Raw genomic sequence first — 18,063 nt, 5'->3', positions numbered from 1 at the left:
ATTCCTGCTACATAAAATGCTGTGGACCACATCACCAGGAAACAGGAGAAATTTAAGTTGACGTGAACATGACCTGGGTACAATCTGGTGTTTGAGATGAGGTGGAGGGGGCAGGGAAGTGTCGCCATCAGAATTATACTGCATGGCAAAGGCCCCAGAGAACTCCCACTCTCTCCTCTTTGCCCAGTGCTTTCCCAAACCCAGAGCTCCAGGGTTCCCAGCCTTTCCTAGATGTCTGGAACAACTTTCAGGGTTTAACAGCAACTTAGAAGGAAATGTGTTTGCCATCAGGTCAACAGGTGCCTTCGAATTTCATGGCCACTGAGGAACTTTGCAGCTAAATGATCTCCACTGATCACAAGTTTCTTTTGAGTTAAAATGCAAAACAAGAGATATAGCAAGACTGAGATTTAGAGGCTGTTAAGTTGGTTTCTTTATTTCTTCTGACTATAATGTCTTCAAAGTATGTTCAAAGATAGTCTTTACCCTCTTACCTTCTGGCTAGAGTGGAGATGTTACAGAGGAAAAGCTGAGCCCAGAGTCAGAGAAGAGACTGATTGATTCAAGGTCACATTGCCTGGGCCTTGAGCCAGATTCAGAACTCCAAATCTCCTATCTGCAAACCCAGAAAATCAAACTCTTTGGTCATGACTAACTTTATGGGGTGTGCAGCTTGTATTAGAACCTTGCCTACATATGTCATGAGATAGGTGTTATTATCCTCATAGCATAGACGATGGAATTGAGGCTTACAGAGGTCAAGTACTTGCAAAGGATTCAGACCCGAATTCCCTCCAAAACCCACTGTGTGTGCACTACTGCCTCCTATTATGAGACCTCTGGGCATCTGTCTGTCAACTCCAGGACTTTTGCCACATTTTATATATAATATTTATACACATAAATATACGTCGTATAATTTTTTTAAAAAAAATAAAGAGCTAGCTTTTCTTGTCACTGCTCCCCAGCTAAAGGTGTGTCTCGTTCCCTCCCTGTTCTGGTAGCTGGGGAGATTTGCAGAACTTCAGCAGGTCAAGAAAAAATAAGACATACATTTGCAAGCCGGATTCGGGCTGCCAAGGGAGAGGTATATTCATCACCCGGACGGTGAAAGAAATCAAACCAGGGGAGGACATGATCTGTCAGGTCTATATTTCAAAGGTACTTCCTCACCGTGACTATCTACTCCCGCAGCGGCCTCAGGCTAGCTCCACTGGACCGAACGTGCAATGAGAGAATGGAGGGCAGGGGTGGGGTGGGGGTGAGGCTGAGTCCTGTCTTCTGCCTTGGACTTTATCGGACCAAGCCTCCTGACCAGGGATGCGAAATGTACCTGGGTCAGAGTGTCCCTCGCCCTTGCACCGTTGTCATTCGGTCTGGCCCTGCGAGGCTGGACCTTTGCCTCTAACAGACAACAGCTGGGAGAACGCCTTTGGCCTCTGGAAGCCCCGGCTCATTTGGGAGAGAGGAGTAGTCCTGGTGAGACACTGGGAACCAGCTTTACTCCATGACCAGCTTTACTCCAGGGAGCCCTCTGGGACTGTGCGCAGAGGAGCCTTGGCCAGGGCAGGGAGAACTCTTACAGAACTGCAGCAATAACATAGCCTTGGATGGTGATCACATGTTCTTCATCACAGGACTTGTTAATATTATTTTATTTAGTTGCTAGGAGCTCTTTTGGAGGTGGTTACCCATGCGATTTGACAGACCAGGAAACTGAGGCACAGTGTAGTTTAGTGACTTCCACAGATCACATGGTAGGTCAGTAACCAAGTCCCCTTCTCCCTCTCCCCAGCCCTGGCCAAGCCTGCGCTGTGTAAGGCCAGTGTTGGAGCCGATGTCATGAAAACTAGACAGGATGCTAATGATCTTCAAGTCTGAGTTTCTCCTCCGATGCTTGCGTGACTTCTGTTCTCTTCTCTCAGCCCTTTATCATCGATGGGTTCAAGTTCGACCTCCGGATTTATGTGCTGATGACATCCTGTGACCCTCTCAGGATTTTCGCCTACAAAGAAGGACTGGCCCGCTTCGCCACGACTTCTTACTCTCAACCTTGCACAGACAACCTGGTGAGCTCAGGGGGCCTGCCCCTTCCCTTTCCTCCCTAGTTAAACCCACATTCTCGAACATTGTGTACATGGCTGCCATTTGTCGAACGCTTACTATGAGCCGGGTTGCATACATTCTTTCCCTTAGCACTCCCAGGAGCCCGCAGAAATAGGGATTATCACCTCCCTTTTACAGAGAGGAAATGAAAACCCAGAGAGTAAAAGGACTTGTCCAAGGTCCCAGAACTAGGAACAGGTCTGGCGGAGACTCACAGCCAGGTCCGCCTGACTGTAACACGGTACCAGTTTCCTGGTAGGAAGGAAGGTCTTGGGCAAGCCCCCATTGCTCCCTCCACACCCCGGTTCCCCCAGTACTCCTGAAGTGTCTTTCAGGCAGGGTACCTACCACCCAATCGCAGGAGGAATTAGAGTTTCTTATACTCCAGGCTGTAGGATACCCTTTCTTAATCCCTCTGTTTTGCCAGTTTAAATAAGCCCTAAGACTTCCCCTTTTTCCTCCATCTCTAAGCCTCAGGTCCCTGGGAGGGCACAGAGAGGCAGTGGGAGGCCTGCCCTTTCTCCTGACCCCACAGACTTCTGTCTCTTCCCCAGGATGATATCTGCATGCACCTGACTAATTATTCCATTAATAAGCACAGTTCCAATTTCATTCAAGATGCTCACTCTGGCAGCAAGAGGTAAGGAAGTGGCTTCACTTTTCTTTTTCTGCCAGTCTCAGAGCTGGTCTCTGGGATTCCACCCAAACCCTGTCAGTTCCCCATCTGTGTTTCCATCTTAGATCACGTGGTCTCAGAAAATATTTCTTTACCTCTAAACCCAGAACAGACTCCTTCGGCTCTGCCCTCTGGCTGTTAATCATTAAAAGAAGGCCACATCATAAACCCGAGGAGGGGAGGAGAGGAGGAGGGGAGGAGGAGAATAAACATGAACTATTCCCTCAGCAGGATACACACACACAGCAAAATATACTCCTGTTACAGTTGGCCCTTCTGACATTTCCAAACCAACAGATATTTACTGATCACTGGTCTGCCACGGGAAAAGGACGTGCCAGGCAGTTGTTCTAAGCCTGTGGTTCCCTGGGGTGTTGCTCCAGCAGAGATTCTCAAGTGATATGTCACGACGCCTGGTGTGACATGACATGTGGCTAGCTGGCTTTCAGATTCTCCAGAAGAAGGGAGGAAAATGAGAGGAATGCATGAGTCTCTTCCCAAGCAGCTTTTACATGCATGTTATCATCTAATCCTGTCTCATTTGAGTTTTAAGAAAAAGGAGGACTGAAGAATGTGAACATGACCAGACAAGGGGGAAAGGAAAGGGAAGTATTTTCTGAGGCATCTTTTGTGTTGGGGCCCAAGCTGGGCGTTTTGCGTGCATTTTTTTTTTTTCATCGAATTTTCACAACACTATGACAGAGTATTATAATCTACCCTTTGTAGGTAGAGAACTATGAATTAGGTGCCATCTCTGTTTTACAAATAAGGAAACTGAGCCCCTGAGAAGTAAGTTGCCCAAGGTCATACAGCTATAAATGCTAGAACAGGATGAGAGGGTAGGTCTGTCAGACTGCAAAGCACATACTACTTCTGCAGCAAGCTTCAGAGGGCCGATACACAGGCAATCTGTTTGGCTTCAGAGCTCCAGAGAGGCATGGGAAATTTCACGATTCCCTCGGTGGCAGAGTTCCAAAAAGCAAATGAGAAATCATTAGATTAAGGGAACATGTCAGGCTGGGTGGAGGCAGTCTCCCCTTTTTCAGATGGCACCAGACACTCGTCTTGCCTGAAGCTCTCCCACCTCCTCTCTCCTCCTGGACCGTGAGCACCAGCTGAGTCTCCTGTGCTGTTGCATGTGGAGCTTCTGTGCTCAGTGAGGCCTGTCTTCCAGTCTCGCTCTGACTTTCACCGGCTGAGTCAGCTTGGGCAAGTCCCTTCATCTCTCTGAGCCTCCATTTCTTGGTCTGTGATAAGACGCCCTGCCGGGCCATGTCCTACCCATCTCATAGGGTCACCGTGGGCCTCAAACAAGCTATGATAGCAGCACAGATGGCGCTCGTGGTTAATGCTATTTTTCCTTACTCTAAGGGCGTTTCCCTGCATCCCTTCCTTTCCAGCAGGCCCACACCTCACTTCAGACTCAGACCCGATGGCTGCATTGGCCTCTTTGCTCTTCTCCCTAGCTCCAGGCACCTCTACTTACCCTCTCTGTACTCCATTTTCTCATCTCTAAAATGTCATAATAAAATAGGAATACTGGCTGGCCAGCCTCACAGAGACGCTGTAAGGACCTATTCAGATAATATGTATGAATGGGCTTCAGAAACAATAACCCCCATGCTAGTGGATGCCGTTACTATTGTATATTCTGTATACTCGTTACTTCCACTCTCAGTAAGCGGTGTGGCTCCCAGATGCCTAGAGCATAAAGTTCAAACTCCTCCGCTCAATTTACTAAAGTGACCAAATCCCACTTTCCACTATTACTACTACAGGAATAGTCAACATTTTATTTGTTGAGCACTTGATATATGCCAGGCACTGCTCTAAGAAATTACATACCTCAACTCAGTTCATCCTTACAATACTATGTTATCATCATCCTGATTTTGCATATTAGGAAACAGGTGTAAAAGGTGAAGTAACTTGCCCAAGGTCGCACAGCTAGGAAGTGACAGAGCTGGAATTAAAACTCCCAAGGCCATGCCCTTAACTGCCAGGAAATGCTGCCTGTGCTATTTGCTCCGTGGTATTCTACCAGAGACACTCTCACGCTCATATTTGATTGCTCATTCTCACCTCTCTGCCTTTGCTCATCTCCAAACGAAAACATGGGAAAGCATTCTTGAAGGCCCTTCTGTCTCATCAAGATTCCACGTTGTCTTCTCTGACCTGGTTCTGAATTTTGGTCTAGCCGCAGAACACTGCAGTGTGGGTGAAACCCATCTTTTCTGTGGGCCTCTGCATCCTCACTTATCAAATGAGAGGATGGGGTGCCATCTCTAAGGACGAGCCTGTGGAATCAGTCTAACCGCCCACTGTGACCTTTCCATCTCCGGACTCCCACTCTCCTTATGGTCATTTTTAACATTCAAATTTAATTCTAGATTATGGTGAGATTAATTTATGAGCTAGTTAGGTTCTAGATGCTTGGTGCGCATGTTTGTCTTGTGTCCCCAGTGGTACTTAAGCTCCTGCACTTAAGAGTTAGAATGGTGCCCTGGCCTTCTGGGTGCTTCCTATGTTGCTAGGCAGAGTCCTTTTTTCCTTCTCTCCCTCCCTTTCCCTTTCACCTTTCTTCTTCCTTTTCCCTGTCTTTTGAGACAATCTGCTTCTCACACTGACTGCCTCACCTGCCCCCAATTTCCCCCACCCCAGTTTGAGGCCGACTGCCTCTCCAGTCAATCCCCCACTAGGGTGCAAACTCAGTAGGAGCAGTGAAGGAGAGGGCGGAAAAACTGGAAATCTGGCAGGCCTCTGGGGCAGAGATCAGGTCCTCTTCATCTTTCAGCATGCCTGGCACACGGCTGGTGTGTTAAACTGAACTGACTAACCAGTGGACATTATGAAATTATACAACACATAGTCATTGTGATATGCCTGAGTTATCAAGGAGAGGTTATGTTATGATGCATAATGTCTGTTATAAGAAGGCAAAGAAGTGCATAATGTATTTTGAGAAACCTTATTTCCCAATTTGACAAATTAAATACAGTTTTGCACTTGAGAGGATTGGCTTCAGGTAACCCGGAAAATTTGTTTATGTGTAGCCCCCATTCCCCGACAGTGGCAGGTAGAGGATGTGGGCCTCTTTATTAAGTGACCTTTGCTTATCTGTCTTTATATAAATGCATTTTTGGTTGTTTCACGTATGTATTTACTTCTCAAATTGTCCTTAGGCTTTGCACGACAGAGGTGGTGGTTTCTTGGGATCCCCTCATTGCACAAACTTTGCACGTACAGCAGGCCCTTAGCAAATGTGCATGGGCTGGATGACCCCCCCTCCTCCTTTTTGACTCTGTTGGCCGGAGTCCAGTGAGCTCTTTGAACTCCCTGGATGAGCCACGTCTCTTGTCTCCTCCTTCTCCTCTTTGCTCTTCACTCCCCTGCGTCTCCTCCTCCCATTTCCCCACTTCCCGCTTCGACTGTCTGTGCACACGTGCCTGCGTGTGAAGGGGTAGGTGTTTGTCTCCTTCATTACCTCTTGGACCTGCTGGGCTCGCCCTCGTTCTGTACGGCCCAGCGTGAAGCCGACAGGAGGATTCCCTCGGATGGCTCCTCATGAACTTCTCTCCATTGGGTAGACATCCTCTGATCTCTACGTTAGTTGGCCTGCGAGTGAGGGGTTTCCTGGGATGTGGTACTTTCAGTTCTGAAATCGGGACGATCCTGGTCTGCTCGAGACGGTGGGTAGCCCTATCTGTGGAAATGCCTTGGGCTGCCTTTTTCTTGCAAGTCACCCTAAAACAAAATTTCTGTGTCCTTAGTGTCCCCAGAATCTCCTCAGATGGCCGAAGTAGAACTCAGGTAGCAGTATTCTTAAAAGGCTCCATGAGTACTTGTAATGAACACCGAAGCCTGAGAAATTGCCATCAGAGCAAAACCATGATGTAGGGTGTTTGTTTTTATTTCTTTTTTATTCATCCATTAAGCTTTCCACCCAGAATACTCAGTCTCCACCCCAGCCTATGGGTGTTTTCTGGACCACAAGGAAAGTGCCCAGGCAGGTCTTGACGTGTCATTATATCTGTGCCCACTCCAGGGCTGTGGAGGCTTGGGGGCTGTGGCCCTGGGGCTCCTGCAGGCCCCTCCTGAGCTGACATAGCCCTGGTGTCACCCTGGCTCTTGGGTGTCCATCCTTACTGGTTCGGGGGATGTATCTGCTCTAGAAGTTTCTGGTTTCCAGCATGCCGTGGCCTTAGATGACCAGAAGCGGGCCGTGGTTCCCCTCCAGGAAGCTCTCCACCTTCAACATGTACATGGAGAGCCATGGATACAACCTGGAGCAGATATGGAGAGATATCGAGGACGTCATCATCAAGACAATCATCTCAGCCCACCCCGTCATCAAGCATAACTACCACACCTGCTTTCCCAACCACACACTCAATAGCGCCTGCTTTGAAATCCTGGGCTTTGACGTTTTGTTGGACCGCAAACTGAAGCCCTGGCTGCTGGAGGTAGGAAGGTTGGGACGAGGGGTGAAAACTGGCCCCTATAATTGGGGTTAGCCAGCTTCAGGCTCATCATCTCTCCGCCCTCAGCTAGATCTTTTAAATCAACTTCCTGCACCAGTTCCTCCCGTGGTGCTTGCTGCCAGGGGCTTCTCTCTTAGTTGAGAAGTGGCCACCAGAGGGGGGTAGATGGCCGGGAATTAGAGAATTCCTTATGTCTTTCTAAGGTCCACCCAGACTTGGAAACTCTGATCTCAGGCATAGAGTGATTCTAAAGACAGTTCTACCTTTTGTAACAGATTCATATCCCAGAAAGGGGGTGTTCTCCATCACAGCTGGGTTGATGATATTTAAGATCAGATGCGAGCTGCCACGCCTGGCTCTCAGGGGCCTGGACCCCTCAGTTTGAAGCACCAACAGAGAAGAGCCTGCTATCTGTGGCCGCGGGAATGGGTGGGGAGCCACTCATTGAATTTTCTGTCTCCCCCAGACTCATGAGGTGCTGGGAGGAGGAGGAAGAAAAGCTTCAGGGTGGTTCTCTCTCTCCCAGATTGAACTCGTGCTCAGCAGCCCTCTCCAGAGGCCATTCAGTATGCACACAGGGAGCGGGGGTGAAGGTGGGGTGTGGTGCCAATCAGAGGTGCTAGTGCCAGCTGCCAGTGACATAGAGTCAGCCTTTAGAATGGATAACCCAGAATTATAGATCGGATTTCTGGGGCCTTGCTTTTCCTCCGTTCCCAGTCCTCGTTCCCTGGTGTGGGTGGGAAGGACAATATGGTTGTTTGGAGATCTTACCCAAAGAGCAGAATTAGCCACCAGGAGCAAGCCTTCAGAAACTGCTAGAAATCTTCAAATGTCACATAGTACTGCTGAACGATATGGACGTTTCTGTGAGCGGGAATGAGTCTTCTCCCTCCTCCTACCTGTCTCCCCCTAAACTCCCTGTCAGGATCCCCAAAGCGTCACTCCTTTCTACTCCCTATGTCCCTGCCTGGCCCTTCCGACTGGCCTTTCCCTCTGCTCTGTGGAGTGCACAGTGCACGTGTGAGAGCACCACACCCCAGATTGAGGGGAAACCAGAAACAGGGCACGCCCTGATGCTTCTCAAGAAGAAGGGACTAACATCAAAGCTAGTTAAACTGGAGGGGCTTCCACTTCCTCCTTCCCTCCCTGTGGCTCCAGGCCAGACCTTCTCTCCCTCTCCTTTCCACCCATCTTGGTAGCCAGGGCCCCAAGGTGGGCGTGAGTAGCTCCCTGGAGGTGGCATTTTGGCCTCACTCCCTGCTTTCACACCGGACAGCCCAGTGCCCAGCTGCCATCTTGCCCTCCCAGGTCAACCACTCTCCAAGCTTCTCTACTGACTCCTGGTTGGATAAAGAGGTGAAGGACAGTCTGCTGTATGACACCTTGGTCCTGGTCAATCTGGGAAGCTGTGACAAAAAGAAAGTCTTGGAGGAGGAGAGGCAACGGGGGCGGTTCCTGCAGCAGTGTCGTTCCAGGAAGACCAGGTGCAGTAGCACCCCCCGTCCCCCTGGGGACCCCATTCTCTATGACTTCTCTGCTCCCAATAAGACTGGTCTGTCCTGGTCCAAGTTACGACTTGACAGCCTACTCGTTATGTGCCCTTTATTTCACTTCTCTGAGCCTCAGTATTCTTTCTGTGAAATGGAGCTAATGATACAAAGGGGTTTTTGGGGGGGCGGGGGTTAAATGAGATAATGTATACAAAAGGCTTATCATAGTGCCTGGCACTATAACTTATGTTAGAGACTAGTAAGAATCTTGCCTGGAGTTGGTGAGGAGAGGAATCAGTTCTTACAAAAGATAATGCTACTTGGAAAATTTGTTTATATTTGCAGAATGTGACAGTTTGAACAGTTTTACTGTGAATATTCCTTTGTTTCTAAAAATAGAAGACTTAAGTGATAGACATAACTATGTATAATGGGTATGAGTTTATTAATATATGCAGACTCAGGAATTACCAATACAAAAAGCGAAACCATTCCTTTATTTTTACAAAAAGGAAGATTTGCCTGTCTTACCCCATGTTACCATGTTGGCAGGAGCTAATGTGTCCCTGATTCCTGATGGGCAGCATTTGCCTTTTCTCAGAGGCTTTCTTCTGCAGAGTGACTCTAGCATCAGAAGGCCCCAGGCCCGGTCCAGGAGATGCCCGTGTTGCTTTTCAGATCTCACCGTGGCCCCTGCCCTCCTCATGAGTGGAGCCAGCCTGGTCCTTCGAGATTAAACTTCTAGAGCTGGGGCAATAGCGTCTATGTTTGGATGGCACCGTGTTTCCCAGAGCACTTTCACCTGTGCTGTCTTCCCTGTAAGGAGGGTGGTAGGCAGGTAGTGTGGGGTAGTGTATGGTCTCGTTTTGGAGCTCAGGAGACCAAGACTCTGAAATGGTAAGTGGCAGGTCTGGACCCAGAGCCCAGGGAGTGTGTGGCTGGGATTCCAGGGTGCCTTCCACTGGGCCAGCTTTCCCTAAACTCCTTGAGGAGAAGGCAGCATCAGTAAGAAACAGCCAGAGCCCTCCTCTGAATCAGTCTCCTTGGCATGGTTTGGCCCTGGATAGTTCAGTGGCTCTTGGTTTCCCTGCTGTAAAAGGGGCTTATCCTTCCTCCCTCCCTCACCTCTACCTCTTCAGGGGGCTGTGAGGAAGAATGAGATCATCACAGCTCATAAAAGCTCATCAAGCTCATCCTAGAAGCCCTCAAATTTAGCAAAACACAAGCCGTCATTCTCCAGAGAAGGGTAATAAGGGCTGTGATTGGGAAGGTGGTGACAGTCCGCCTCAGCAGAACTAAGCCAACAGGGAAATGGGTTTTACTTGTAACAGGTGACCTGTCAGAAAGTCCGTTCTAACCAGCTCTTAGTGCGTGATGACACTGGCTATCCCGGGAGGGCTAGAATCTCCTCTTGGAGAAATACCGATTGACCACTGTTGTGCGCATGGCCTCTGCCTGGCCCTAGATGACATCCAGCTTCACCACGTCCCTTCCAAGAATTAAGCCATGTCCCAGTGAAACCCTGTGTTCTGCTTCTCAACAGGATCGAGGAAGTCAAGGGTTTTCGGGCTCTGCGTCTAGAGAAAACTGAGAAGTATGAGAAGGAAAATTGTGGAGGGTTCCGCTTGATTTATCCCAGTCTGAATTCGGAAAAGTATGAGAAGTTTTTCCAGGACAACAATTCCCTCTTCCAGAACACAATTACCTCCAGGGCCCGGGAGGTATATGCCCGGTAGGCAGGTGCCCTCAAGATGGGTGGGGTCTTGGGGGGTTTGTGCTTGACCTGCTGAGTGACTGGCCCGACCGGACCGAGAGGAGGGTCTCTGAGCTTTAGTCCCTAACCTTGAAGTTGCCAGGGGGACATATACTTTAGTCTCATAAGGACCAGGAATTTTAAGATTCCCTGGTGTGGAGTGTTGTTAAGTAGATGTGTGGCTGTTTCTGGAAACTTACCCCTGAGACAGGCAACCCCACCCCACTCCAGAATTCCTAGCTCCCTCAGAACTTCCTCCTGGGTTCTAAGAGCTGGAAGGGACTCATCCCATCCAGTCCAGTCCCCACCCATCACCTCATTTTATGGAAGGGGAGGGCAGAGCAGAGAAGAGATCATACAGCAGATAATGACAGAAGAGGGACCAGAGCACATGTCTTCTGACTCACATAACCATGTTATTTCCACTATATCATTGGCCAGAGAGGCCCAGGATATGAAGCGGTCTAATGTGGGAGCCCCTGACTTTAGCCTCCTGCCCAGACCCTCTTCCCAGCACCTGCCATGTATGGAATTTGACCTATACTGGTTAATGAGGGAGAGATAGGGTGTGGTGGAGTGTGGCGTAGACCTTTCCTGTGCATCTCTACTTGGATACTATTTCCCAGACTGGGAATGGTATGGTTGGAGGGATGACTCTCCTCCACCTCCTTCTTTGTGTCGTCAATCTTCTGAGCAGACGGGACCTGCCGGGAGAGGGAAGGTGGAGCACTCTGCTCTTTACTCAGTCTTGTCCACCGCTCAAGGAGAATGCCCACTTTCGTAGCCCATCCCTAACCTACATGACACTAACTGTTTCTCCATGGGCAGGCAACTGATCCAGGAGCTGAGATTAAAGAAGGAGAAAAAATTCTTCCAAACCAAAGAGAAGAAGATAGAGATGCAGGGGGAATCAGCAGGCGAGCAAGCAAGAAGCAAGAACTCGAGGAGCTGGCAACAGACACAGCGGCAGAAATACAAGGCTGCTACCACCCACGCCTCCAAACAAGTAAACTCAGAAGGGAGGGGAGCATGCGTGCACAGCACCCTTCCCCGGCTGGGGCCAGTCCGTGGAGGGGTACTGAGGAGACCACTTCTCAGAGCTCAGACACACTAAAGAAATGGGGCTACACAGGGAAACTTACCCCTGGGCCATAGGACGGGGAGCCCCAAAGTCACAAGGAGCCCAGCATCCTTCCAAGGCAAAAAGGACGCTCACTGGTCCATCTGGGCAAAAAGGACGCTCACTGATCTGTCCTTCTTGCCTCCTCCAGTAGGAGTTAGCAGCTGGGAGGCTAATCACAACCCCCACCTAGGGAGCGGGCTCCAGGATTGCATGTACTCACTGTCCTCGACTTCAGTCTGGGTTAGAATGCTCCCTTCCAGCAGGCCGGGGTCATGGCTGAGGGAGCAGGCCACAGGGAAGAGCTTCTGGGAGGCAGGACCCTGAATATTACGTGGGGTCACTGACCGCAGCTGGGTCCTTCCATCGTACTCTCTGCTCAATACGTGGGCCAGCTCCTGGCTGTCCAGTTGTCCTGTGATCTGAACCTTTGGATCCCCCCTTCTCTGCCTCTCTCTCTCTTCTGGCTCAGTGGACAGATTCAGTTGATTTTTTAGTCGATCGCCTTTTTCTCAAAGATTCACCTGAAGGGACAGGATTAGAGCAGTTTTATTTCTTTATTTTTATGACTTGGTTAGGGTCATGGACCCTTTGAGAATCTCATAAAAGCTATGGAATCTCTTGCCATAAAGTATTCAAAGACATAATTTTAAAAGTGCAGTTTTAAGTGGCTTGAAGAGCCCCTGAAACCATCCACAAGCCCTCTAGGAGTCCCTGAACCACAGGTTAAGAGGCCCAGATTAAAGAGACTGATACCGATTGCTTTCCTTCTCCTCCTCATCTCCTTTGCACCTACTTTTGGGTGCAGATGAATCTGGAAGTGGACAGAGCTGGATTCCCATGGGCTGTGTGTTTGATTTCCTCCTTCCCAGTACCTCCAGCCATTGACATTAGTGTCCTGCACACCTGACTTGCTCTTGAATGTCAGAGATGCAAAGAAAAATGAGACAGACAGCAGCCTTGACCATGAGGCCCCCAAGAAGGATGGCTTCATTTTCCATAATTTTACATCTGCAAGGCATTACCACTCTGTACCTGACCTGAGGGATTCAAGCCTTCTCAGCTGCTCCGGGCTGGAGCTCAGTAAACCCATCTCCAGAATCAAAGAAGCCAAGTCTGCTCCTGCAGTGAATATATTCACTCTGGTAAGTGGAGTGGTCTCCCTCCCAGAGGGCCAAGCTCGGGAGGCAGTGGTGGGAAGAATTGCTTTCTAGTCCCTTCTCTGCCCCTGACTTGCTTTGGCCCTTTGAGTAAGCCACTTTACCTCCCTGGACCTCGATTTCCCCACTTGTGAAGCCCAAGTTGCAGAATGACATAGCTGCTACAAGTGGAGACCTATACTTTTAGGACTTTTAAAAAGGCCCATCTTATGCATCCTCTGTTTGGGGGCAGGGTACCGCCTGTGGTATTAGTTTCCCAGGGCTGCCGTATCAAATTATCACAAACTCGGTGGCTTAAAGCAGAAATTTATTCTCTCAAGTTCTGGATGCTAGAAGTCTGAAAACAAGGTGTGAGCGGACCGTGCTCCCTCTGAAGGCTTTCTGGAGAGGATCCTTCCTTGCTTCTTGCTAGAGTTTGGTTGTTGCTGGCAATTCTTGGTATTCCTTGACTTGTGGCAGCATAACTCCAGTCTCTGCCTCTGTTGTCACATGGACTTCTTTGTGTTTCTCTTTTGTGTATCTTCACATGGCCTTCTTATAAGGATATCAATCATTAGATTTAGGGCTCACCCTAATCTGGTATGACCTCATTTTAACTTGACCAATTATATCTGGAGATACCCTATTTCCGAATAAGGTCGCATTCTGAGGTTGTGGGTAGACATAAACTTGGGGGTTAGGAACAACCCTATTAAACCCAGTACAGCACCTAAACAGTGTTTCTCAAACTCCATTGATGTATGGATACTTCTGAAGGAAAGAAAATTTTTTCAGGCCACTATCATAGACGTAACTTATTTTTATAAATATATAAGCATAAAACCAGATACAAAATCTTTATACTTAAAACTTTCATGTAACTACAAAAGCAAAACAATGCCATTAAAAATTCATGTCAAAAATTAACTTAATGTGACAGTTGATTTTTCGTTTTTGCAGAAGCGAAGTTGCCACATAAATGTCGTCCTGATAGTTCTCATACGGGTTCTTTAGTGTTCACCAAGGGCTATGTGATGACTCTGCTGTAGCTGCTGGAAAATCTTCAGCAGTGTCGGGCCTTCGCTTGGTCCAAGTGTAGTTATAGAGTAGCGCAGTGTTTTTCAAATTTCTAACCATGGCCCACAGTAGAAATCCATTTTATTTCACAGTCCATCATATACATACACAGCTGAGAAAAAAAATTCTAAAACAATACTTAGCCATACTAAAGATGGTAACTCGTTTGCTATTTTCTATTCTGTGCTATTCTGTTCTATTTGATTCTTTTAAAATATCAATTGCAACCCACTAAATTAATTTCATGACATACTAAAAGGTCTACAACCCATAGTTTGATAAGCACGTTTAAGAGAGTATATTTTGGAGCTTCATGACATTAGATTTGGCTGCGATTTCTTGGATACGACACCAAAAGCACTGGCAACGAAAGCAAAATTAGATAAGTGGGACTACATCAGATTTAATCAACAAAGTGGAAAGGCAGTCTGTGGAATGGAAGTAAATATTTGCAAACCATGTATCCGATAAAGGGTTAGTATCCAGAATACATAAAGAACTCTTACAACTCCACGACAACAGCAAAATAACACAATTTAAAAAATGGGCAAAGGACTTAAATAGACAATTCTCCAAAGTGAAATAAGCCAGTCACGAGCAGACGAATACTCTATGATTCCACTTATATGAGGTATCTGGAGTAGTCAAACTCTTAGAAACAGAACGTAGAATGGAGGTTGCCAGGGGCTGCAGAGAGGCGAAAAGGAGAGTTGTTTAATGGGTATAGTATTTCAATTTTGCAAGTTAAAAAGGTTCCAGAGATCTGTTGCACATGATGTGCATATAGTTAACACCACTGTACTGTACACTGAAAAATGGTTAAGATGGTAAATTTTATGTTATGTGTTTTTTTAAACCACACACACACACACATACACACACCCAAAAGAGTAAAGAGTATGCTTTGGGGATCTGGCTACCTCTGTTTGGATCCCTGCTGATATTCACAGAGCCACTCCAGCTTTCTTCTGCTTCGTGTTTGCATGGCAGATCTTTTTGGCATCGGCGATCTATCCCTAAATCCAATTCTTAAAGTTTTTGGTAAGCTGTTTATGGTCAGAGTTGCACATGGGCGGCTCGGGGGTAAATTTATAATCCATTTTACTGAGTCACATTCTCAGCTTCCTCCTCTCCACAATCTCCCTGGTACTTTCTGGTTCCCTGGGTCTGTTTTTTTTTTAGTCGTCTGGCAAGAGAGCTGAAGTTTTAGTTACCTTGCTTTGCGGCACACATCTTCTGACTATACCTACTTCCAGGGCCAAGCGGCAGAAAGTCACAGAGAGAATAAGTATTAGAGGGTCACTCCACCCTCTTGGGACCACAACTCCTTCACTAGAAGAGGAAGTTTCCCATCCCTCAGAGCTTTAGGTTCCTCAGGACCGGCTGTCGATTCTGTTGCTACCATGGCTTCTGTCACATTAGAATTTCATGGAAATGGGGGTTCAAGAGAGTGGAGCAAAGAAAAGAAAAGCAGATCTTTGAGCCAAAACTACAGGTCTATTTATTTATTTGTTTTTTTTTGTTTGTTTGTTTATTTGTCACCTGATATCATTTCTCTTTAGCCTGAAAAGCTCCCTTTGGTATTTATTGTAATACACATCTGTTGGTCATGAATTTTCTGATTTTGTTTATCTGAAAATGCCTTTATTTAGCTTTCATTTTGTAGGATATTTTTGTTGGATCTAGAATTCTAGGTTGACATTATTTTTCTTGCAGCTCTTTAAAAATGTACTGCTATCTTCAGTTCTCTCTCTGTCTCTCTCTGATGAGAAGTCAGCTGTATTTATAACATTGTTTTCTATATGTAATGTGTCATTCTTCTCTGGCTGCTCTCTTTATTTCTGGATTTTAGCAATTTGATTATGTGTATCTTGGTGTAATTTTATTCGCTTTACTTTTTTTGGATTCCTATGTTAATGGTTTTGTAAATTGACATCTTATACCAAATTTGACAAGTTAATGGTTTTTTTTTTTTCAGATATTTTTTCTGTCTTACTTTGTTCCTTTCTATTTTACTTTCTGTCTCTATGACTGCTCTAGGTAACTCATACATAGAACCATACAATATTTGTATTTGTGTGTCTGGCTTATTTCACTTAGCACAATGCTTTCAAAGTTCATTCATGTTGTAGTGTGTATCAGGATTTTCTGCTTTTTTTAAGTCTGAATAGTATTCCATTATGTATATATACCACATTTTGTTTATCTATTCATCTTTTGGTGGAAATTTGGCTACTTTTGGATATTGTGAATAATGTTGCTGGGAACATTGGTATACACACTTTTTTAAAAGGAGCTATCTAACAACTTATTTAGTATATATAACTAGGAGCAGAATTGCTGAGTCACAGGGTATTTGTAATCTTATTTTACCAAGTATAGTTTCTAGGTGGTTCACCAGAGTGACTGTCTGTCTGCATTCTCATCAGCATGCCTGAGAGTCTCTGTACCCCCAAATCCCAACAGCTTTCTAATTTTTGCCAGTCTAATAACTGTGGAATAATATATATTCTCTGATTACCAATATCTAGTGTATAAAATCTCTTTCACATTTAAAGACCTTCAGAGGAAGCTCTATGGATAGTCCCCGACCCCATCTTCTGCCCTGGTGTTTAACCAGTTCTTGGTCAGGAAACTATTCTGACCTAACTTTTCTTGCCGCTGATGAACTCAGCTGTTGATCTGTTTAATTAAATCAGAAATGGCATAGGAAGTAGCCCTTTGCTTTCCACAATCTTATTTCGGACTGTGTTTTCTTCCAGCCCTTAACTTCACTAGAAACCTTCCCAGAACCCACCACCCAGGTCTCAGACTCCTCTGAGTCTCTGCAAAACATGACCGTGGCAACCAGTTCTGAATGCAGTAGCCCAGAGATGGACAGGGTGGTCTCCTTAAAATGCAAGCAGCAGCAGATCCCCCGACACCTCGTCCAGGAGAAAATATCTAAAATTTCTTTGCCTACAAAATCCCAGCGCTTCTTTGGAAGTCAGAACCCACACTGGATTTTGCTAAAGAATAACGCGAAGAAGCGGCATCTGCTATCAGAGCTATTCACCAAGGTTCAACTGAGGGAGAAGCTCTTCATGTTGCCAGCTTCCTACCACCCAAGGCTGGTGTTGAGGAACCAGTCACGTGAGTGCTAGTGTGCACAGGAATGTGCCAAGAGCTTAGAGGATGCAGTAACCAACAGAGCCAGTCCTAATATTTGGGTAGCACCCAGTCTGAAGGGTGTGCATCCCCTGTCTTTAGGGAGACTGCAATCTGATGGTGGAGACATAGTCCATGTCCCTAGGAAGTCTCTAGTCTTATTCGGAAGACGAGAAAGATAAAAATAGAATGCTATGTCAAAGTACCCTCTTCAACAATTCCTGGTTCTCATTCAGATGAGGTCCATTCTTCTGAATCTGGACCATTTGGGGGCATTAAGTATGAAGACACAGGGAAGAGGAACTATTTGGAGAAATTCGGATTCAGGATCCAATTTAGGCTCGGGGACCCTAGAGGGAGGTGACATTTGATAGGAATTTGTGCTGAATCCAGCAACACAAACTGATGATGCCAATGATTTTCCCTTTTCAGAAAACTCCTTCCTGCCCCAGAAGTGCTACTTCCGCAGCCAAAACTCTGGTGAGAAGAGATCACTGGATATGTCCTCCCTCCTCCTCTTGCAGAGTTCTCACAGCCATGATGTTTCTCTGAGAGATCTGCTGGTGGTTGCCACTCCAGCCCGGCTGGATCCAAGGCCTGGCAGAAGCCATACAGGTCCTGTGAGGGACCCGTGTATACAGCAGCAGGAAGCGTACAGCCACTGCCTGATCTCTGGCCAAAAAAGATGTGAGAGGAAATAAGTAGGCTCATCTATATTCCCTTAATATGGTGAGTACATTGAAAGGTACTATATGTATATAGTTCTGGAATGTTGGGTAGGTAGGTGGATGGATGGATTGATAAAGACATACAGGTAAGTAGACAATTAAAATTAATGTCAGTCAAAATGTGACCCCTTGCAATATATATTTCTGCTATGACTTATCCGTCCCACTGCTTTAAGTGCACTTTGCCTTGTCTTTCATTTATGACTAAAATTGAGACAATCATTAATGTCAGGCCCAGAAGTAGAACCATGTCAACTGTGAGGGGTTGATTTCCACACCTTCCATGCCGTGCCGGCCTGGCTTAGGTCCAGGTCACTTGCCCCAAAACCTGGCCTTGTAATGGAGT

The 18,063-nt window shown here is 46.8% G+C and overlaps 1 protein-coding gene across 1 annotated transcript in view; it reads left to right on the top strand.

The window, feature by feature from the left end:
- The window catches only part of TTLL6 (tubulin tyrosine ligase like 6), a 22,733-nt gene extending 4,896 nt beyond the window's left edge, over window positions 1–17,837 (top strand). The window contains 10 exon segments of the mRNA XM_025041598.1: window positions 975–1,161; window positions 1,926–2,069; window positions 2,661–2,746; window positions 7,020–7,245; window positions 8,572–8,747; window positions 10,297–10,485; window positions 11,335–11,512; window positions 12,499–12,771; window positions 16,605–16,974; window positions 17,422–17,837. Of these exon segments, the coding sequence (XP_024897366.1) occupies window positions 975–1,161; window positions 1,926–2,069; window positions 2,661–2,746; window positions 7,020–7,245; window positions 8,572–8,747; window positions 10,297–10,485; window positions 11,335–11,512; window positions 12,499–12,771; window positions 16,605–16,974; window positions 17,422–17,690 (2,098 nt within the window). The 3' untranslated portion in view covers window positions 17,691–17,837.
- Window positions 17,838–18,063: the final 226 nt, after the last annotated feature.

This window comes from Pteropus alecto, unplaced genomic scaffold, assembly GCF_000325575.1.
Source record: "Pteropus alecto unplaced genomic scaffold, ASM32557v1 scaffold98, whole genome shotgun sequence".
Classification (NCBI taxonomy): Eukaryota; Metazoa; Chordata; class Mammalia; order Chiroptera; family Pteropodidae; genus Pteropus; species Pteropus alecto.
The sequence above is the reverse complement of the archived record's forward strand: the minus strand, read 5'-3'. Positions and strand labels throughout refer to the sequence as shown.